The sequence below is a fragment of the Monomorium pharaonis genome, chromosome 1 (genome assembly GCF_013373865.1).
Source record: "Monomorium pharaonis isolate MP-MQ-018 chromosome 1, ASM1337386v2, whole genome shotgun sequence".
Lineage (NCBI taxonomy): Eukaryota > Metazoa > Arthropoda > Insecta > Hymenoptera > Formicidae > Monomorium > Monomorium pharaonis.
The window spans coordinates 13,650,249-13,674,901 of NC_050467.1; the positions used below are offsets into that span (position 1 = coordinate 13,650,249).

General features: G+C 35.6%; 1 protein-coding gene across 4 annotated transcripts in view; it reads left to right on the forward strand.

The window, feature by feature from the left end:
- LOC105834039 (aspartate aminotransferase, cytoplasmic) overlaps positions 1–22,309 on the forward strand; it is a 43,444-nt gene extending 21,135 nt beyond the window's left edge. Inside the window, exons 1-7 of one of the 4 annotated variants that reach the window (XM_036295495.1) lie at positions 14,157–14,291; positions 15,419–15,709; positions 15,784–16,055; positions 16,139–16,416; positions 16,487–16,629; positions 16,711–16,863; positions 21,410–22,309. In XM_036295495.1, the coding sequence (XP_036151388.1) occupies positions 15,559–15,709; positions 15,784–16,055; positions 16,139–16,416; positions 16,487–16,629; positions 16,711–16,863; positions 21,410–21,432 (1,020 nt within the window). In that variant the 5' untranslated portion in view covers positions 14,157–14,291; positions 15,419–15,558 and the 3' untranslated portion in view covers positions 21,433–22,309. Of the gene's footprint in view, positions 1–14,156; positions 14,292–15,418; positions 15,710–15,783; positions 16,056–16,138; positions 16,417–16,486; positions 16,630–16,710; positions 17,029–21,409 lie in introns of those variants that run through there. The other 3 variants (XM_012676231.3, XM_012676232.3, XM_028190472.2) reach the window with 3 other exon arrangements.
- The last annotated feature ends 2,344 nt before the right edge of the window (positions 22,310–24,653 follow it).

Below are 24,653 nucleotides of genomic sequence, written 5' to 3' on the forward strand. Positions count from 1 at the left end.
CCAAAAAATGTATTTTTTGTAATTTTTTTGACATCTAATTTTGAAAATGCTGCTTTCATTATTATTTGCACTAAAAATTGTATATTCTAATATATTGCCCTTTTTTCAATATTTTTAGATTTTTTGAGATGGTTAATCTAACTCAAAAATGCAAAAAAATATTGTTTACATTTTTTCAATTTTTTATCCTAAAAAGACTTTTTAAATCTAATATTTTAATATTTTGTCCTTTTTAGATTATTTTTATATTCTATGTCAAAAAAATGTCAAAAAAATTCAAAAAATACATTTTTTGAATTTTTAGGTTAGAAAAATAATTCCAAAAAATTTGAGAAAACGCAATAAATTAAAACATACAATTTTCAGTGCAAATAGTAAAAAAAGAAAATATTTTCAAGGTCAAAAATATGAAAAAAATGGTTAAAAATACTTTTTTTCATTTTTAGATTAGGTTAAACAATTCTAAAAAATCTCAACAAATTTAAGAAAAACGTAGTATATTAAAATACGTAATTTTTTGTACAAATAATAAAATTTAAAAAATTCTCATAGTGTTGAAATGGCGAAAAAGTACCAAAAAGTGGTTTTTTGCAAGTTTAAATTTGACTGGCACTTTCAAAAATCTGAAAAAAATATGAGAAATGAGCATTTTTGAGACACGCATTTTGCATGTAAATTCATGCTTGCAACGAACTGCGTTTAGAAGTTACAGCGTTTTAGAATTTAAAAACTTTTTTTAGGTTAAAGTTGGTAACTCCAGGATATAACCAAAATTCAGGGAAAAACTATTAGTCATACCCTATGCAAACAAATTTTGTTCAAAATTTTCAAATTTAAAATTTTTTTAGAAAAAAAAAATTTTAAAAAAACTAGTTTTTGGGAAATGTGAGAAGGGGGAAGAATAAAGGGAGGCTAATCAATATCACAAAAATTTTTTTTAGCATCACTAATACATTTTTAAAGTTATTTTTCAATTTTGAGACTAGTGGCATCTTATCTATTTTAATGGGAGAAACTCTTCGAAATTTTTTAAACAACTCATTTCCAAGTCATCCATTACCAGAATTAGTGATAACGGGAGCCCCATAGGACTTTTAAAGACCTGTTCATGATATTGCCCATTAAATTTAAAACTTGTGGAGCTTAACACGAATTCAACGGCAATATATGAATTGCGACAGTTGTAATTTTGTGAACAATTCATATATGCCGTTGAACTTGTGTTAAGCTCCACAAGTTTTAAATTTAATATTTGTAGACTAAAATATGTTGAAACACTATGTATTTGAAGGACAAGTAATAAAAATGAAAGCAATAAAACAATACAACAAAAATAAACAGATAATAGAAACAAAATAATACTAACAAGGGAACTTCACAAACCCGAAAATTCTGATTTTAATGAAACTTGGCATAAATGTAGAAGGGATAAATATATAAATTTAGAAAATTTTTGTCTGAGCTTATAAATGGTTCAAAAAGTTGAAACCACTCTTCTAAACTGTTTTTGCCTTTTCTTGATGTATTTGGTAAACTAAACAAAATATCAAAATATATTTTATACAAAAGTTTTTCAACATAAATACCTCTATTTAACTATACTTTTTTTTTTCGAAAAAAAAATTTTTTTGAAAAATTTTTTTTAAATAAATAGCATAGTTGAATAAAGGTATTTATACGTTATAAAATAATTTGCTGTCACAGCAAATTTTATGCTGTCTTAGCAAATTTCATTAGTTATTATATGGACAGCAAAACAATTTGCTAAGAATACTAAATTTATTAGTTGAAAAATGGTTTTGCTGAATTAGCAAATTATCTAGTTATAAGCACAAAATAATTTCTATTCTGCCATTGAAGTATTTTTTCCTATATTAACTATGTAATTTTGTTACATAAACGAGCAAAATTTGCTAGAATAAAAAAAAGATTTGAAAAAAGTGAATAAATCTGTAATTATATATAAATCTAGCCGCGTCTAAATACATTCTGTAAAAGTATTATGTGGCGGCCTTCCGCCACATCGGGCACTCTTGGGCTCACTCGCCAGTTAGTGCGCAGTCGATACTCTGATAGCACACAAAAGTTTCTGCAATGTTGCAGAGACATAACACTGAAATGTTGAAACTGTTGCAGTAACGTTACGTTATGTTTCTGCAATGTTTCTGTAAGGTTGCAGCAATGTCAAAATGTCCACTTTGATCCGCAAGAATGTTTCTGAAATATTACGGAAATATGTTGTGGCAGCTTTTGGTTAGGTCTCTGCAATGTTTCTGTAAGGTTGCAGCAATGTCAAAATGTCCGCTTTGGTCCGCAAGAACGTGTCTAAAATATTACGGGACCCAGTGAACACAGTAATATAGCAGCAGTGTAACAGCAATATAACCGAATATAACAGGTCACGTTACTCTGAAATTACACGTAATTTACATGTAAGTTACAATTTCCGATTCAGCAATATAACATGTTATAATTACATGTTATCTAACTGTTACACAACAGTTACAAAGAAAAATAAAATAAAATAAAAATTTCATTTTTTGAAATTATTTTTATCAACAGCACATACTACATTTAGAATAAATTTTTATTAATTAATTAAATTTAAATTATGTTATTTTTTATTTTATTCTTACTTGCCGCTGCTAGGTTTGAACCCGGGACCTTAGGATTACGAACCTTGTACTCTACCTGCTACGCCAATTTGACTCATCGATATGGGTACTTGTTATTGTCTACATATACCTATATGTAAACTGACGCGACTATATTATTTTTTATAAAAGCAATTAAATTTTGCAAAACATATTAAAAATAAATAGCATTAATTTATTTACTTATTAATTTCATTGTTAAATTTCTTTTTCCATAACCTTAATAATTTGATGGAAATTGCGATCTATTTAGCACTAATCTTTGAAGCGTTCAAATGATTAATTAGATGGTTAACTATATAGATCATAATTCTAAGAAAAATTGAATAGTATACATTTATTATTATGTTTTTGTTCAGCACATGATGAATTTAGATTTTGTGCATTTTTTGTGCGCAGTAATTGTAGACAAACCGTTATTTTTGAAAACATTATCTTTATAATAATTTTTTTTATTATTAAATAGATCTGTCATTCAGGATGTTATAATGTTTGATTTCTGAGTCAACTACGACGCATCGTTCCGCAATAACATTGATACGAACGTGTTATGTTACGATTATACAATTTTTGTTGAATAACTGTAACGCCAAAACGATGTATAACAGCTAGATCACTTGCGTATAACAAATATTACGTAACAGGTTATTTCCATGTCATATAGCACCTACATATCACAAGAATAACAACGTTAAATTACATGTAACTTCCATGTTATATTGCCACTATAAAATGTGTTTACTGGGGAACATGACTATCCCAGGTAGTAAAAGTCGCCGTTATTTTGATGTTTTAGAAAATATTTTGGGTACATGTCCTATATATGCAGCACTTCCATTATGAAAATATTGAAATAACATAATTATAATGTAAAAAAAAATAAATTTACGTTGCTTCTCAACAAGCATCGCTGTCACATCTGGCATTGCCTAACTTCTACGGTCACCCATCCAACTCTGAACCGCTGTCGACACTGCTTGACTTCGAAGATCGTATGCAACCTAGCACTTCGCGATGATCCATGAACACTTGATGCTCATGAATACATATTTGTTATAGATCAGTTCAATAGATGTTAGAAACATATAGTATGAAACGTATAGTAAAATAATATTTATAAATAAATATAAATCTACAGTTTTTTTTAGTGATTTTTACATATGCAAAATAACATGTGGAATAACTTATAAAAATATGTTTTTGTTCTGTTCTTTTGATAAAGCTAAATTATATCTCAGACAGCACACAATATTTATAAAATATTTACAAAATATTTATAATATTTATTTAAATATTTTATAAATATTTTTGTGGTCTTACAAGGGGACCTTACGGGTCATGGGTCATCGATTTTTTTCATACTTATAGGATTTGAAGATCAGTACCCGGACATCAATTTCCTAAAGCAGTACAATGCGCTTCTCAAAAACACTCGAGAAAATCGACTTTGAAAATTTCCGATATCCGAAGTACAGAAAATTTTGACCTATCGTCAGAGCCGCTCATAGCCGAGCGTACAGAGCTCTAGTTTCGTAAGCGCGGAGTCGCTGGTTCGATTCTCGCTCTGGCCTCAACTTTTTTTTAAATAAGTCAATGGAGTTTTTTTAAAATCCTAGAATAGAATAGAATAGAGTTTATTGTTTCCCAAATGGGGTTACAAGGCGCTTTTTGCACGGAGCTTTCCCGTTTACAAATACTTAACCCTCTGCCCCCAAAACCGACCTGGCCATAAGCGACCTTTACATTCTGTTACCCCCCACCCCTCACCCCCCTACCCCCCACCCCCTTCTCCTCTTCCTCCACTCAATCCTTCTCTCTTCAACCCCCTTTCCTCTCCACTTGTTCTCTTCAACTCTCTTCCGTCCTCTCCCTCCTTTTCTCTTTCTGGGACCTCTCCTTCTCCTTCTCCTCACCTGCTTCCTCTGCTCTCCCTGCTTCACCTTCCTCATTTCTTCATGCTTTCTCATTCTCTCCTTCCCTCCTGCTTCTCCTGTTTCTTTCTCACCACTCTCTTCCCCTTCCACGTCTCTTTCCATTTCTTCTCTGTCACCTCCTAGTAACATAAAACAAAAAACATAAGATATCAATTAACTCCACCAGCTCCTCTCCCCTTTAATTCCCTTCCTCCTTTCCTTCCCCCTCGCCTATTTCCCACTCTTCTTTCCTTTTATTCCACACCCATTCTCTCCCGTCCACCCACATGCTTCTATTCCCCACATATACTTTCTTTCCCTTATTTCTCTCCTCTTTTGCCCTTTCTAACATCCTCCATCTGATTTTCCTCTCCTCCATCGATAAATCCTCATCTAACCTTACATCCCAGCGACTCCTTATCTCCGCCCTCCTCTCTAACAACCAGTCTCTGTCCTCTCTCACCACCTCCGTTATCACCACTATCGTCCCCCTTTCCCCCACTCTTTCTGATACTACCCCTAAATCTACTTTCCTTCCCGCTTCTCTCTTCATAATCCCCTCTATTATCGCCTTTCTTTCCATCGCCCCCTCCCCCTCCACACCCCTCCACACGATGTTTCTTCTTCTCACCTCCCTTACTCTTCTCTCCCTTTCCGCCTCCCTTACTCTTTCCCACCCTTCTCTCTCCGCCCTCTCCCTCATCCTCCTCTCCATTTCCCTTTCCACTCTTTTCCATGCCTCTATCCCCTTCCCATCTCTCTCTCCATCTTCCTTCTCCTCTCTTTCTGCTTCCTTCCTCTCCTCCTTGCCAGTTCCTCCTTCCTGTCCCTCCTTCGTTCTGCTCCTCTTGTCCTCTTCCTTCATCCTCGTCTCTCTCCTCGCCCCCTCTCCTCTCCTTCTCCTCCTCTCCTCTCGTCTCCTGCCACCAGCTCTCCTCGACTCCGTCCTTCCGCCCCTTCTTCTCCTCTTCCCTCCGTTCTCTTCTCCTCTTGTTCTCGCCTTCCCCCATCCTCTCCTCCCTCTTCTCTCCAAACACCTGTTCTCTTTTCCCACTCCTTCCCTCTCTCCCGTCGTCCCTTCCGATCCTCCTCTTCTCCATCTCTCCCTCCTCGTCGTTGTCCCTCTGCGCTTCCTCTTCTCTGTTGCCTCTTCCTCTCGCTTCCCTCATACTCCTCAGCTCTTCCCTCTCACCTGCTACCTCTTCTTCCCTTCTCATGCCTTCTCCTTCCAGCGCCTCTAACCTCTCTTCCAATCCTCTCAGTCTCTCTCCGACTTCCCTCAGTCTCCTTGTCATTTCCCACTTCAAATTCCTCAATTCTCTGCCCAGCTTCTCCATTCTCTCTTCCTCCCTTGCTTCTCTCCTCTCCCCGCCTATTCTCTCCTCTAAGTCCGGCACTCTCTCTCCCTGCACACTTTCACTTTATCTTCTTCTTGCACGATCTTTCTCCTCCTGTGTCAGAATCGCTCTGTCGACATGTGCCCTCGATGGACCACGTGTACGGAAACCCGCGTTCCCAAACACGCTACCATCCCGCCCTGTCACTCTTGCCAACTTAACTCCAACCCCACGCTGCCAATCCCTTTCTTCCACCAGATTGACACTCCTCTTCTCTCTCCGTGCTCGCGCTCGCGCTGCCTCACTCCGAGCGCACCGCCATCTGCCCTCCTTCCTTCCTTCACTCCTCTCCTTCGAGACTCTTCTCTGCGTCGCATCTCTCCAGCGCCCTCTCTCTGACCTCTTCTTCTCGTTCCTGCCTCCATCTTCCCGGCTTTCATCTCTCGCTACTCCGATGTCTGCCCCGACTTCTCCATCCTAATATCTTCTCACCTCCATCCTCCATTTACTTCCCTCCAATTGCTCGTCTATGCCCCGGTCTTCTCTTCCCAATCGTCCACTTCTTTCTCTCCTCTCTTTCACATTACACCCTCACCACACTATTCACTCCGGAGCTCCCTGTTTCACCTCCACTCTCAACCACGCCATCTTCCAAAGTCCTTTTTAAAATCCTATATCTTAACATTTATCAAATTAAAACGCTAATTAATTATTAAATATTTATTCGTTATTTTTTAAAGTAAAATTAACATCTTTTTATTTTTAATCACTACTTGCTTGCAAAAATGCGAATATTTATAATACATTAAAATTTGGTACAAAAATTGGTGGAAAACATTAAAGATTCTTCTGTGATAAGGCAATCTTGTGCAAGAAGCTGCTTGTAATAAATAATAGTACTTTTTAAACTTAACGTTTGTCTTTGCATAGATTTTGTTCTCTTCTATAAGTGCCTCTTTTCGTACAATTGAAGGACCAGGTTCACGTCTGACTTCACGTCTGACATGATAACTGTGTTATTCTATAATTTTAACAAATTAAACTGACCGCACCTCAACACAGTTTTTACCGCTTCGAAAGCTAACGGTAAAATGCAAATAGCACAGCATCTGCTCTCTCGGAACCCATACTTCTACTTTTTGCAAGGCTATTCTTTGTTCACAACTAGATGCGAGAGAATGGGGATCGACCAGGATCGACTCACAATAAATTCGACTTGTAAACTTCAACTAACGTGTTAAAGATACAGCGTAAAATGTAAGCAATAAAATAACTGAACAATATTATTTATACATATTATTTTTGCATTTAACAATAAGACATTTTCCATTTTTGTACCAAATTTTAATTTATTATAAATATTCGCATTTTTAAACAAGTGATGATTAAAAATAAAAAGATGTTAATTTTTATTTAAAAAATAACTAATAAATATTTAATAATTAATTAGCGTTTCAATTTGATAAATGTTAAGATATAGGATTTAAAAAAAATTCCTTTGACTTATTAAAAAAAAAAGTTGAGGCCAGAGCGAGAATCGAACTAGCGACTCCGCGCTTACAAAACTAAAGCTCTGTGCGCTCGACTACGAGCGCCTCTGACGATAGGTCAAAATTTTTGTACTTACAGATATCGGTAATCTTTAAAATCGATTTTCTCAAGTATTTTTGAAAAGCGCATCGTACTGCTTTAGGAAATTGATGTCCAAGTACTGATCTTCAAATCCTATAAGTATGAAAAAAATCGATGACCCATGATCCGTGAGGTCCCCTTATTAGATTTGACAGATCATTTTGATCCAGATTTATCAAAAATATTATAAAAATATTTATGAAATATTTATGAAATATTTATAAATATTTACAAAATATTGTATAAATCTTTATTTTTTATTTACTATAAATATTGTATAAAATATTTAGTCTATATTTTAATAATATGTTGAATACAGATTTTTTCAGTATGTACTATAAAACTATATATAAAATATGTATAAAATATTTATATAATATTTTTATAAAATAAATATTAAAAAATATTTATAAATATTTATCATAAACGTTGTGTGCTGTCTGGGATAATTTTAAATATAGAGATTGATGATACGTATGTATATTAATATATATATAGATCGAGGCACTTAATTGAGTAATGTTTTTGAACGCAGCCCAGCAGATATACGGATTATTTAATTGATCTTATAAATAATTTATAATTTATAATTATAATTTATTTATATATTAAATTTCATTTTGTATCGTTCCGTAATAACATTGATACGAGCGTGTTACGTTACGATTATACAACTTTTGTTACATAACTGTAACGCCAAAACGATGTATAACAGTTATATTATCTGCGTATAACATATGTTACATAACAGGTTATTTCCACGTTATACAGCACCTACATATCACAAGAATAACAATATTACATTACATGTAACTTCCATGTTATATTGCTGCTATAACACGTGTTTACTGGGAATATTTATAATAATTTATAATTTATTTGAATATTTTATAAATATTCATCCAAATATTTTATAAATATTTTTGTGGTCTTAGATTTGACAGATCGTAAAGATTTATCATAAATATCATAAAAATATTTATGAAATATTTATAAATATTTACAAAATATTACTTGTACAAATCTTTATCTTTTATTTATCATAAATAAATTATATATAATTATATATTTATTTACTGTAAACACACCTATAACCTACATGCATATACATGAGAATGCCATGACATGAGACGTAACTTGCATAATGCTTTTTGGCGTTGTATCCGCGTTGCTAAGAATGTGCGCCAAACATATCATATGAAAGGTTTCAGAAATTTTGTATTTGTAATGTTACAAAATACTACATTGCAGGTACATTTCAAATGTAAAGTTTCAATCAAGATGATTGCAGAAATGTTGCAAATGTAATGTTTACAAAAAAGGTAGTCTCAGAAATATTACAAATTTGATGATACACAATTGAAACATTGAAACGTCTCTGCAACATAACTGAAACTCTTTGTGCTATCAGGGAAGCGACGCAGCCAAACTAGTTTGATTACAATAACAAATTTTATTTGTTGTGACAAATTCAGCAGTGATGATTTCGTTATATTAACAAAATATATTTGCTAAGACTGTTTTGTTTTTACAAGAAATTAATGTGTTGCTAAGGACAAATTTACTTTATAAAATTTGTTTACCTAGTTGTACTGACAAAACATATTTTGCTGTAAAGATTAACATCGTGAAAAATTAGTTATAATAACAAATTTTTATTGCTGTCACAATGAATATGCTGAAGGAGCAATGGTTTTGCTGCAACAGCAAAACTACTTTTTTCCGTGTACTGTAAAACTTTTGTATAAAATATTTTTTGATATCCCGTTTGATTTGCGAGATATATCGAGAAAAAGCAAACATGTTTTTACCTTTGAAGGATGGTTTTAACCCCTTAAATCGTTTATAAGCCCAAACGAAAAATTTCTAAATTCAAGTTTCATTAAAATCAGAATTTTCGGATTTGCAAGATTCCCTTGTAAGATATGTTTTTAGTTTTTTTGCCTAAATATTTGTATGTTAATTGTAATACAAATATTCAAGTTATATTTTACAAGTTATTTTACTGTTATATTAATTTAAATTGTAATTATTGTAATTAAAAATTGTTGAATCCTTGACCTTTTATAGCTGATTTAGGTTCAGTGTGAGAAGGATTTCGAAGAGGTTTATACTGAAACAATTTTTCTTTTTATTTCTTATGCGTACACGTTACAGAGCTTGACTTGTCGACTACTACTACCGAGAGGAGGAGAGAACAAGAAGACGTATCGACCGTTGCGCTCCTAAATCATTGGTCGGAATTCCGACTCTCTCCGAAGGTGCCCGATCGCAAGTTCACGCATATCTCACGTAGCGCGCCGCTCATCACGCCATCCTGCATGGCTCTTTCGCGCCGCCAACTTTAACGCGATAAACCAACTGCCTCAATACTACCGCCGTTTGAGCGTTTACGTTGAATCGAAGCTATATTTATTATCTCGCATAACTTCCGGAAACGATCTCTCGGCAGCGCTTTAGTAAGGATGTCGGCTCGCTGCATCTCGGATGATACATACATAACCATTATCTCATTGCTTTCGAATTTCTCGCGTATGTAGTGGTAACGTATGTCAATATGTTTTGTACGCTTGTGAAAAACAGGGTTGTTCACCAAGCGTATCGCACTCTGATTATCGACGTACAATATTAATTCACGTTCACATGAGTATCCTAAGTCGCTGATTAGTTTACGTAGCCATATGGCTTCTTTGGTTGCTGTTGCTGCAGCTACATATTCCGACTCGGTTGTACTTAACACGACTAGCTTTTGTCTTTGGGAAGACCACGACACTGGCCCGTTTACCATACAAAATATATATCCCGTCGTTGATCTACGCGTTTCGACATCATTCGCATAATCTGCGTCAGAAAAACCTACGAGTTCTATTCCGCTACCGCCGTTTTTGTACTCCAATCCGTAATCCTTAGTTCCTTTGAGATAAGCAAAAATTCGCTTGACCGCTCGCCAGTGCTCGGCACTGTGTTTGTTTAAAAATTTACTCACGGAATTCACGGCAAACGCTATGTCTGGACGAGACACGGCTGCCAGAAAAACTAAGGATCCGATTGCCTCGCGATACGGCACAATACTCAACGGCTCGTCATTCTCATCAACCGGATACAAAGTTATGTGCGGATCGATTGGTACACTAACCGGCTTAGCTTCTCGCATTCCGAATTTCTCTAAAATTTTCTCGACGTACGCGGTTTGATGAATCACGAGTGATTTGTTTTTTCGATTTCTTTCAATTTGCATTCCAACAAAGTAGCTCGAATCTCCGATTTTAATTTTAAATGCTTCGCGCAATTTACTCGTAATGTAATTCAGTGCAGATTCCGTTTCCGCCGCGACAAGACCGTCGTCTACAAAAAGAGCTAAATAAATGGTTTCGCCATTTACTTGTCCGACAAAAATACACTGATTGGCTTGACTACACTTTAGATCGAATTGGCTCAAAATTTCAAGAAATTTCTTATTCCAGCACCGAGGTGCTTGCTTGAGCCCGTACAGAGATTTGTTCAATTTGCACACCATTTCCGTCTCTTTACTTCCTTCGACGACTAGACCCTCCGGCACCTTCATGAAGATATCCTCCTCCAATTCGCCGTAGAGGAACGCTGTTTGGACGTCGAATTGCAGTAGTTCGAGATCCTTCTCGGTAACGGCTGCCAGAAATACACGGAGCGAGTCGTATCGCACGACCGGTGCAAATGTCTCTGTATAGTCGATCCCGCGTTGCTGCAGGAATCCTCGTGCACACAGCCTCGCCTTGAATTTCTGAATTCCTTTCACAGGATCCTCCTTGACTCGAAACACCCACTTGGAATCAATCGTCTTTGTTCCAGGTATTTTTGGCACAATTGTCCACGTTTTATTTGTGTCATGTGCCTGAAGCTCTTCGTCGATAGCGTGTGCCCACTGTGCGGCATTAACGCTTTGAGTAGCTTCCTCATACGAATTTGGCATCTCATACTCGGCGACATCGACCTCATATTCATATCTAGAAGGCTTACGAATTGTTTCTCGTCTTCGCAAAACTCGCCTTTCGTTTTCTGCTGGTTGCTCTTTTATTTCTGGAGCTTCTTGACTTCCTTGAGTTTGGTTTCCGATTGTTCGTGTTTCTTCTTGTTGCTGAGCTTCGCGCTCTTCCGGAACTTCGCGTTTTGGAACTGCTTCGTCCTTTACTTGATCTTGAGCCTCGTCTTTTACCTTTTGAGGCGTTGTTATCTCGATACCGTTTTCGTTCTCATCGATATCCACCTTACCTATTTGCTCGTGAAATGTCACGTCTCGCGTGACGCTGACTCTCTTCGTCTCTGGATCATAAACGCGGTAATTCGGAGAATCACCTTCGTATCCGACTAGAATCATTTTTTGGCCTTGCAAGTCGAACTTCTTCGTAAATTGCTTTGGTATGTTTACAAACGCCACTGAGCCGAAAATCCTTAGATGACTCATTGTTGGTTTCTTCCTTACCCACTTCTCGTACGGCGTGGAAAATCCTCCTGATGACACGGTCCGATTTAGCACGTACACAGCGGTGTTGATCGCCTCGGCCCATAGAGATAACGGAAGACTCTTCGTGTGGATCATTGTTCGAGCGCTCTCGACAATTGTTCGGTTCTCTCTCTCCGCTTTTCCATTCTGCTGCGGCGTATACGGTGCAGTATTTTCTTTCTTGATGCCTCGCGCTTCAAGATACTCGTCCATTCGGCTATTTCGGAATTCTCTCCCGTTGTCCGATCGCAGGATCTTCATTGAACGCCCGAACTTGTTTGCGATTAATTTTTCAAAGACTTTAAACTTTTCGAAAACATCCGATTTGTGTCGCAAGAAGTAAACGTGACGGTATCTGGTTGCGTCATCTATAAACGTGAGAAAATATCTCGCACCGCCCAGCGACTCAACAGACATTGGTCCACAAACGTCAGTGTGAAACACTTCTCCCGGTCTCGTTGACACCCTCTCGCGATTATTGAACGGCAACCGATGCGACTTCCCGAGTCTACACATCTCGCACACGAAATCCGTCGTGTCACACATAGACACGCCACGAACAAGTCCTTTGTCTACAAGTTCACGTATCGCACGCTTGTCCACGTGGCCGAGTCTCTCGTGCCACACTCGTAGATTGTACGACGCCGTATTTGCTTCTTCCGCGCTCGATTTCACGACCCGAAAAAACATTCGATAAATGTCATTGTCTTGTCTTACGCCGGACGCGACGACTTCACGTTCTCGCACGATATTCACGTAATTGTCCTTGAAGGTTACCTCAAAGCCTTTCTTCGTGCATGTGCCAACAGAAAACAGGTTTTTCTTTAGTCCTGGGACGTAGAGAACTTCCTCGATTCGTGTGTCGCTCCACAAACCCCCAACGAGTTTTTTTGCAAGCACAACACCTTTCCCAACTACACTGCACTCATCGCCATCGCCAAGCGACACGGTTCCGCCATTCGTGATGGGTTTGTAGTCCGTTAACCAATCTCTTCGATAGGTCATGTGTCTTGATGCACCACTGTCCGTTATCCACACGTCGTTTTTGTTTACCGCGAGCAACTCTCGTAGCTGTTTGCCATTTGGCACTTCGAATTCGCCCGATTCGCGGTTCACACTTCGCGCTTTCTCGACGACGAATGCACAGTCACGTGACTGATCTCGACTACCGGACTCCCCATTCTTCTTGGTCGGACACTCGTATGCGTAGTGTCCCATTTCGTTGCACTTGTAGCACTTAATGTTCTTTTTGTTGTCACTTTTCTTTTTCGGCTTCACTCTTTTCTTTTTATGTTTCTCAGTTTCGTTCTTCGCGGCCGAAAAAGCACTATCACGGTCCTCGCTCTGACCCAATCTGGCTTCTTCACGAATTAACCTCTCTTGCAGGTTATGTAGAGTTTGACGCGTCGGTTCGACGCTGTCCCACGCCGTCTGCAGTGTACTATATTTCGACGATAGGCTTCCCAGAATCTTGGCTATCACAGTCAGTTCCGTCACGTGTTCGCCCACGTCCTCGATTTGCGCTGCCAAATTCCGAATCTTCGCAATATGTTGTACAACCGAATCATTCGGCGCCATGCGATATTCGTGAAATTTCTGCATCAGCAAAAGTTTGTTCGCCGCAGACTTTTGCTCGTGGATTCGGCACAAATTATCCCACATATCCTTCGCGGATTCGCACACTAGCAGTGGCTCGAGCTGAGCCGGCTCTAGCGCTGATGAGATTAAAAACATTACCTTGGCGTTATCACGCACCCACTGCTTCGCTTCCGACGTCGTCCGATCTTCCGGCGAGACGCGTGTCCCATCCACAACCTCGTAGATCTCGTTCGCCATAAATAAAGCGTGTAGCTGAAATTTCCATCCTTGGAAATTCGTCCCGTCAAATTTCTTCACGTGTCGAGCTGAGATATCCTGTGACATTTTCAATAAATCACTCACGTCTCGATACTCGAAACAAAACGTCCGACCGCACTCGAGAAAATGGCTACCGCCCACACCTTGTGTTCGTGACCTCTCCCTTTTCTTACTGCAGTTAAACGTGAACTGGGCCCATAACCTGTTGAATCCTTGACCTTTTATAGCTGATTTAGGTTCAGTGTGAGAAGGATTTCGAAGAGGTTTATACTGAAACAATTTTTCTTTTTATTTCTTATGCGTACACGTTACAGAGCTTGACTTGTCGACTACTACTACCGAGAGGAGGAGAGAACAAGAAGACGTATCGACCGTTGCGCTCCTAAATCATTGGTCGGAATTCCGACTCTCTCCGAAGGTGCCCGATCGCAAGTTCACGCATATCTCACGTAGCGCGCCGCTCATCACGCCATCCTGCATGGCTCTTTCGCGCCGCCAACTTTAACGCGATAAACCAACTGCCTCAATAAAAATCTTATAATTATGATAATTACAAATCTTTAACAATATTTCGAATTTTAAATATTTCTTAAATATCTTTTTTATTATAGTTTTAAGATTTATTTGGAATACTTTTTTTTTTACGCACGCACGCACCCCCCCCCCTCCACACACACACACACGCACGCACGTACGCACGCACACATACACACACACACACACACACACACACACACAAAATATTAAATTTTAATAAATTCTACTGAATAATTTTATTAAATCTATTGCGTTTATTGATTATTTTAACTACATTGAATTCTTTATAATTTTAATGCGTTGTATTGAAATTCATATTAAATTCTTATTAAAATTCTTAATATAAAGATAAAACTGTCTATCAATTTATAAAGAATCTTGATGCTCAGTAAATTTTGTATAATTTTTATTATTTGTATTGTTCGATTTCTAATACTATAAGTGAAAGATAGTAAGAATCATACAAAAATTATTCAGCACTAAAATCCATTATAGATTGATATAGGCAATATCATTTTTATGTTTGATGTTTTCGTTAGTCCTATTTAATTATTATTGTTAAAATCGTAACATAATAATAATAAAAGTTTTAATTAAAAAATATGATACATTATTAAAAACAAATTTAAACTAAAAGACATTTTTATACATGACTTAGTATATTTTAATGTTATTTAGTAAAATATTTTTATCAGAAAGTTTTATTATGCCATCGTTTTCCACAAGATTTGTTTTGTACTATGTTTTTAGTCTTTTAGTGTGTGCATGTGTTTAGAGAAACATGATTTTGAAATTGTTTTCTATTACTTATTAAATATAAATTTTTCTTATAAAAATTGGACAATAAATGATCTTTTTTTTAAAAATATATTATAGAGGAAGTCATGCTAATTTGCTCTGCCATTAGAATTTTTTATTTAATGTTTCCTAAACAAAAACTAGACACGCTTTTTTTCTGACAGATCGTATCTGTAATAAATCATGAAAAAATATAGAAATTCTTTTCAGCTTATCGTACTAATGAAGGTAAACCATGGGTTTTGCCAGTTGTGAAAAAGGTGGAAAAGTTACTTGCTGCTGACGATTTACAAAACCATGAATATTTACCAGTTCTTGGCTTGGAAGCATTTAGTGAAGCTGCTACGAGTATGTTATTAGGTGCAAATTCTCCTACTATCGCCCAAGGACGTGCTTTTGGTATTCAGTCGCTTTCTGGTACTGGGGCATTGCGCGTTGCCGCTGAATTTTTGAATCGTGTTCTTCATTACAATACCTTTTATTACAGTAAACCTTCCTGGGGTATGTAAATTTTAAAGAATAATATATTATCCTTCTGTTCTGTCTACTAGTAGAAAATGTTCATATATTGTAAGATTATGTACTGGCAGAAAATCACAAACTGGTATTTAATAATGGTGGATTTAAAAATGCCCGCGAGTACGTATATTGGGACGAAAAGACTCGCAATATCGATTTAGAAGGAATGCTTCGTGATTTACGAGATGCCCCAGAAAATGCTGTAATCATTCTGCATGCGTGTGCACATAATCCCACTGGATGCGATCCAACTCCAAAGCAATGGACTCAAATAGCTGATGTAATACAGGAAAAAAAGCTTTTTCCATTATTTGACAGTGCTTATCAGGTAAATATTTAAGAAAATAATAGTTGTAATAAATAAATTTCTATAACATTCTTTAATAAATCTGTGTATTGATTTTTAATTAGGGATTTGCAAGTGGAGATTTGGATAAAGATGCATATGCTGTTCGAATGTTTGCTGAACGTGAAATCGAATTCATCTGTACACAAAGTTTTGCGAAAAACTTTGGATTATACAATGAAAGAGTTGGCAACTTAGTTTTTGTGTTGAACGATACGAAGGAGGTGGTTCAAGCTAAGTCACAATTAACTTTAATTATCCGAGGAATGTACAGTAATCCTCCTAATCATGGTGCTCGAATTGTTGCAACTGTACTGAGGAATCCAGAGCTCTTTGAGGAATGGTACTAATTTGTAAAATCTATAAAACAATATTTTTTAATTACTTTAATAATGTGTAATTTGATATTTTAGGAAAGATCATATTAAAATAATGTCTAGTAGAATCAAACAAATGAGAATAGGTTTACATCAGAGACTGTTAAAATTAGGTACCCCAGGTATTTGGGATCATATTATTCAGCAAATTGGGTTGTTCTCGTATACAGGACTTACCGGTTAGTTGAGTAAAATTATATATTTTTTAATGCAGTTTGATAAAACTAATTATTCAATTATTTCTTCAAATTTTTTTTTAGAGAAACAAGTGCAACATCTAAAAGATCATTATCATATTTTTATGTTACGTAGCGGGCGTATAAATATGTGTGGACTCAATGAAAATAATTTGGATTATGTAGCAAATGCGATTAATGAAACGATAACGTTATTCCCAGAAGCGCAGAATGACTGTACGTGTTGAGATAGAACATTATATGTACAAATTAATAATATAGTTAAAAAACGAAATGGGATTAGTTTTGTAACTTGTTGGACATTGAATACAAATCCAATTTCCATTTTGTTTCATATAATTTTGAAAAATTTGTAATTAAATATATAGAAAAAAACTATTATTTTTATTGTGTTTTATTATAATAATAATATGTGACGTGTTGGAGAAGTTTTTCTGCAAAATTATATTAGACTTTAAGTATGGACTTAATTAATGCTGGATTTTAACACTAGACACTTATGGACTTTATTTATCTCTACACATGCGTATCAAATTGATGCGTAAACAAAATCACACATATTCTTTAAAAAACTACTTATTTTATATGGAATGTTTTGAAGAAAATGAATTATGATATACATTTGTATTGTTAAATGGATAAAAGTCAACATAAGTGAAATTCGAAATGCGTCGAAATGATGCGTCATGTTAATCTAGCGTTTAATATATTAGTATACTTAATTAATATTGGACTTTAAAAATATTAATTCCTTTGATTTTTAAAAAGAAATTTGTGATGACTATAACTAATAAGATATTGGTAGTTAAATATTAGGTCTATTATGAAAAAAACTATGAATTAAATTATTGGCGATTTACTAAATAGTTTCCAACTATTTAGTATTATTATTTCTTTAAACTTATTGATTTTTTAGATTACTGAGCATGAATCTAATAATAAAATGGTTTCAATATGACAAATGTTTCAATTTAAAAACTATCCAAATTTTTGCAGAAATTTATGTATATAAATTTTTATAATTTTGAATATGAATCTAATGTTAAATTTTATGAATTTAAAATGATGGATTTAGTATAACTAATAAAAATTAAATTATGTTTGAATTTTAGCAAAAATATATAAGGATCACATACAAGGATTTTTTACATACATAGTCCATATTTAATCACGATTATCTTATTAATATAAGTTTGTTGGTATGTGTGAAGTAATCCTTCAAATTTTAGGGTAATTTGTGAAATAAGGCCAATAGGAAATCGGCGCGATAGTTAGTTTACCATTAGATACACACGGAACACCATAAAAAAATACAGCACTGAACAAAACTAAATCACTAAAATATTCTGGTTTAGCCAAGTAAACAAATTATAAAAATTTTTTTAATAAGACGTACAAAATTTGAATTTAACATATATTATACATATATAACCCGTAACTTTGATTTGTTTGTGAACGAATTAATGTATTAGCAATGTTTTATCGAGCAGGATACAATGACAGAGAATAACAACCGTTATTTTCAAACTGGCAATCTGTGGTGAGACACGATAATTGGTGGCGATAATTTTCCAACCTAACCTAACCTAACCTAACCTAATCTAACCTAACCTAACCTAACTGGTTGGAATTATAGCTCAATTGTTACTTGCCATAAGAAAAAGACGACTTAAAACATGTATATATACCCAGCAAACACAAAGTTACATGTAACATGCTTGTTAGTTGTAATTTCCCACTCAATAATATAATTGTAATATAATACACAATATATTACAATTACATTGTTGAGTGGGAAATTATAACTAACAGGCACGTTACATGTAACTTGGTGTTTGGTGGGTAATTTTTTTGATAAATGTCTATAATAGTTACTAGAGCGAAAAATCGATTTTTTTCCTCATTAATCGATAAAACTATTATAGAAATGGAATATAGAAATGCTTTTAAGGAGGAGCAATGCTTCAATAACATATAGAATACCAGATTATACTGTCCTTTGAGTTTTGATTAGAAACGCATGTCACTGAACTACGTTATATATTGAACAATTAAATATCGGTCACACAAACGGGCCTTTGGCCTCCCTTTCGCACCCGCTCTGCTGGTAGTGCTACTCTGGGCAGAAGTGCGCAAAAGTACGGTGCGTACTTTGTTGATGATAAATTACGACTTAACTGACATAGTTATTTCTCAACGAAGTACGCACCGTACTTTTGCGCACTTCTCCCCAGGGCACCCCTATCGGCGGGGTGGGTGCGGGAGGGGGCCGAAGGCCCTCCTTGCACTTTTTCGTGTAAGTGTGGCCACAGCGAAGAAGTGTCGTATCATATTTATTAAACTTTTTTTGTTAATAACTTTTTGTATATAACTCAAAAACTAGAGTGGCGGTAATATGTATAGGGGAAAAGTTGTTCAGAATAATGACTCTGACAACATATTTGAAGGTCATCAAAATCCGTGAGAAATCGCTAATGTAAATAATTATCATATATTTATTTATGTAATTTTGTTACTTGTAACTTCTTAAGAAAGACTTGCCCCTCCCTAAAAGCATTTCTACATTTCATTTCCGTAGTAGTTTTGTTGATTGGTATTGAAAAAAATTGATTTTTCGCTCCAGTAGCTATTATAGACATTTACCATTGTTTTAAACAATGACACTGAAGATAGCTAAAATCCCATAGCCGAAACGCATGGAGATTGGAGGTGTTTTAAAGGAAATAAATTTAAGATAAAACAATAAACAAGCGCACTAACTACCATGCCCATGCCGAATTCCTATTCGCCTCACTTCATCAGTTATCTTATTAATCTTTTTGTTATATGTGATTTTAATCCCCAAATGTGACTGATGAGCATTATATCAAAAAGGTTAGCTATAATTGACATCAAAAATTCCTTTTGACAGTTAAAAGTCCTAACAATATTCTTATTTTTGATTATAATAAAACTTCTTAAACATGTTTCATATTGCAATTATAATATGACAAAATATAACAAAAACAGCTCTTTTTTGTAACTTTAATTGCAAACTTCTTGAAATAGTGATGTAAGTAATTTAACAATTGGATTTAGTTTATATGCAATATTCAAAAAAACTAAGAAATAACTTTTTTACTCTGAAGATCGATCATCTAAATTTTGTGAAACTTTCGCTGTATCTATTGTGCACAAATTTTTATTATAAGCATGATCACATATAACTCTAAAAATATCCATCACTATGACTATAGATACACAAATATACGAAATTATTTGTATTAGGGCCAGTTTAATTAACTCCGATTAATTTTAATCATGAATTAAAGGATTGTCTACATGATAAAATCTCCGTGATCAATTTCTCGCAGTGTAATAGTTCTAATCTAATCTTTTTTAAAAAATTTAGTCGCACTGAATTATTTTGTTATATTAGGTACCCTTTTTTTTTTCTTTTTGTGATTTACCGTGCCGTCAACCGAACTTTCATTGTAGGTTATTTGACACCTCTTTACTCTTTCCTGTATTCGGTACTCTTATTCCTTTCTCTATTCTCTTCACACTGTTTGGTGTATGCAGATATGTGTGTGTGTACGTGTCGTATATATGTAAATAGTTCAGTTATGGGTGAGTGTATGTGTATATGTTTATGTGTATGTGTTTGTCCGCATTGTAATGAGCTCGGGTCCGCGTAGGTTCGCTATGCCCAGTGGCCATGCGGTACGGTCACCCCTGCGCGAGGTACCCTTTAATCAACAATTAAGGTTAATCGGAGTTAGTCGAATTGGCCCTTAATATCCGCGATCATAGACCTTAGGTTATGTCCGCAATAGCCCTATAAACAGGGCTGCTTGTCTCAGAAGTGGGAGTATAGGTGCATGTAGAAAATGACACAAGGTATACTATGTTTACGGTTGAAAAAAACGGACCACATAAAATGTGTATTCCCTCTCTCTCACACGTAGGCGCGTGAATATCAGAATTTTATAATATATAAAAAATTTATAGTTATTTTTTATTTAATAACAAAAATTTATTAATACCGTAAAAAAGTTTTTATTTTAAAGAATAAAGGAAATAAGTTTAATTCGGTAGTCTAAAAAAAATTTTTTACAACTGGTCTCGAACCCAGCTCGCACGGAGCAAAACAGTAAGCGTGCACTTAGCACCCGCGGCTACTGCGTTTCATGCCGAAAAGTGACTTTTCATTGTACTTATCTTACTGGTCGAAAATGTACATATTTAGATGCAATTTTCTTAGAAACTAAGATCCAAAAGTCAAAACATGGTTTGTTTTTTCACCTCCCCTTTCAAATGTACTATACATATGGCTCATTCGAAAGTAGAGTTAGCAGATGTTGGCATCTCCTTGTTAGACTACAATTGTATCTAGAATTATAATATATTCTGATGTATTAGTGTCGCCAGCGCTACCATTTGGTACTACATTTCTAACAGATTTTGGTAATGCTTATAACCAGAGGACTTGCACCTATTAATGTTAATAATTTCCTTTAATATTCGTAATCTAATCATAGTACTTTTACAAAGATGTGATCGAATGAGTAATAAATCAGTTTATGCGGAATAGATAAAGCGTGAAAAAAGGAAAAGTGAAAAATTTCACGAAGTTACATAATTGGATTTATCCCTTGGTGTTAAAAAAATTTTTTTTATATTGAACTGCGTGTATAATAAAGTCCCAACATAAAAATATAGCAATACCACACACACGCACACGCACATGTTCTTTATACAACAAAATTCAATTTCTCGTTAGTAATTGTGGCAGAAGGTGGATAACGCCTAGCCACCACGCAACCTCAGGAGTAAGAACCGAAATATATTATAAGAAAGCGGAGATATACAATGTTGCCACCAGAGGACTACAATTCTCCGGAGTAAAATTACAACTCCCAGAAGATATAAGGAGTGAATAGAGAGTGTCAACTCACTCATTGCGCCCTAGTAGACGAGTCTACTTTTTCGTTAACAGAACGACAGTTCTACTAGATTGCAGGCAAACTGGCGACCAATAACGGTACGTGGCGACTTCCGTTAATTCCATCTGGCATAGTTTCACTGACGCGACCGCCGAATGTTTCTGGCCGCCGACGATCTACGGGTGTGCAGGTACACTTCCCCGAGATACCATCTCCCGGACCTCCTGGAGGCCTTAGCCAAAGAAACCGAGACGACCGGTACTCAGACCGAAGGCATGGCGAGCGTAACGGATGAAAGCACCCAGACGGAAGAGACTACGAACCAGAAGGAGGCCGCAACGCAGACCTTTGAGGCATCGCCAGGACCTTCAGGGATTTCACTACCGGCCACAGATAGCAGCCTTGGCGAACCTCCATGCACGGGTAGAGAAGAGCCTCGCAGTTCTAGGAAGCAGAAACACCGGCACGGAAAGGAAAGGAATCGACGGCACAAAAGGAAGCTAAGGACAAGGAATCTTCCGGGCACCAGGACCCGAAGATAACTTCCAATTTATCACTCGACGTCAACAACTTGGCCAGCTACCGAGTGATAAAGACGGCGCCCGCACTGACGTGGAAGCCTAAGACTTAGGCGTACATTTTTCCGGCTTCCTTTTCGGGGGCCACCTAAACCAAGCTAAAAGGATATTCATGTACATAGTGTATATAGAACAGAATAAAGGAAAACCCTCAGGTTATTACCATCTTTTCTGCGGAGCCAACATACGACACCTCTTGCAATCCTGCGAAAATCTTACGAACACGCCCCCAGTAATCAAAGAAATAATTAATTTCTAGTCATATTGAAATGTATTATATGAAGTTATGCATTTTGTCTTTGTTTTGAGATCAAATTATTTTTTATATAGTTATTTTTTTATAACAAATCCTTTTTTTAATCTTTTGTTTATTTTTATCACAAAATTTATAGAATAAAGTACAAAATGTTACAAATAATTCCAAATTTTTTATGTTTAACTATGTCGTAGAATGAAGAATTATTTTTACATATATTTATGATTAGTGTATATATATATATATATATATATCAAAAGTAGAAGTAAGAAACTGTTATGCAGTGAAAATTGTGTGTTAAATGCTATAAATTAATAATTAAAAAGGTAAATATATAACTTATTTAATGTTACAAATTTTTTTTAGTGTAGTAATTCTATATTTTAATCTACTAGAAAAAGATCACCAATAATAGGCTTCCTAAACCGATACACTCTTGGAAACTGAATATTACACATAAAAGTAACATAACCTTAGGTAATTAAAGAAATCAAAACTTATAGTTCATACATTTATAAAAAAAAAAGATTTTTTCCTACGTAAAATCTACTAAAATTAAATTCTTCAAAATTGAGAATAAAACTTGTATAATTATTATTGCAAATTGCATACACTGAAATCCCGCGTTGCTAACCCCATTTTTTTCTAAAATATTAGCCATTTTTTAAATAAATCGATTAGATCATAATCTCGCACAAATCTTAATCTACATGAATGTAATTACGAAAATTATTTACTACGCGATTGCATTACTATCTTCCGTATACATTACTCGCCTGCGCCGAGTGCATATGGAGGGAATAATTTTTACTAACGCGGGGTTCCAGTGATAGAATTTTTAGATACATTTCTGAAAAACGACTTACCTTCCGATTTTTTTGAAACTATGTGTTCTTATGTATTTTACGCGCTAATTATAAATATAATAGTGAAAATTGGCGCAAATTTCATTGTGAAAACTGAAAAAACCACAAAAATCAAGGTTTTTTTATTTTCGTAAATAATAGGAATTTCGAAAAATATTTTAGACAGAAGTTGTGAAGTGTAGATCTCACGCCGAAATCCTGTATGTGCAGCGCCGTGCAGCGTCTCTTGCTCCGTCGATACTATCCACCGATATACATCGGTTGATAATCACGCAATAGCCTCTACATACCGCCCATCAAAAGTAACCGCGCTAATTTTTGGCTGACTCGTTTGAATAGATAGACAATTTACAGTTTGGTGACTGCTCGCTTAAAACTGTTAGCAGTCTTAACTATCACCACATAAATAAATTCATCGAGAAGAGTTTAAATGACCAGGTTAGCAATTAACTAATTTAAAATAAAATGCTCCAATTGGTGGATACAAAACTCTAGCAGTAAACACTTGTGAATGGCTATGATCATTTGCAACATGGTCAAATGGGACGATCTCAAATCATCATTACCAGGATGTAATTTTATGAACGGAATTCATAGATCGATTTTATTCAAGATTCATCTCAAGATTTAAAAAATGGATAATTTTGGGTTTTGGACACGTAACGATTGGACATGGCTCGATTGGATACCGCACAATTGGTTACGGCATGATTGGACATCGCACGATTGGACACTGAACGTTTGGATACCTTATGATTGAATTACACTAGAAAACATACATACCGCACGATTGGACATCGCATTATTGGACACCGCACGATTGAACACCATATTATTGGACACCGCAGTCTTCTAGTGAAAAACATTAATATATCATATGACAGATTATTAATCGTAGAAACATCTGGCAGAAAAAAGCGCCAATCTGCCAGAAAAAAATTTTAATTTCAAATGTCTATACACGTATTTTTACGAGCATCTCGTTTTATGTGGAAAGTCGCAAACCCATGTAGTGCAGATAATGTTTCGCGCGCGCCCACGCACATACACACACACACACACACACACACAGGGGGGCCTTCGGCCACCCCGTCCAAGTTGCTAACCCATGTAAATTGTATTGGAAATCTGCAAACACATATGAACTTTACTTTGTTTGCAATGTACATGGGTTAGCACACGGACTCGTTTGCACACCGACCCGTTTGCACACGATACAATTCCGCATCGCAGATAGTACTTCAGAGTGGCCTTCACTTGTACGCAGTACAATTAGATACAGCGCAAATAATAGACACGTTTTAAATGGACTTAGAATAATGTACATTGTAAGGTAGCCGATAAATACCTACCGGCGTTGCCGAATAATTTATAGGGCGGA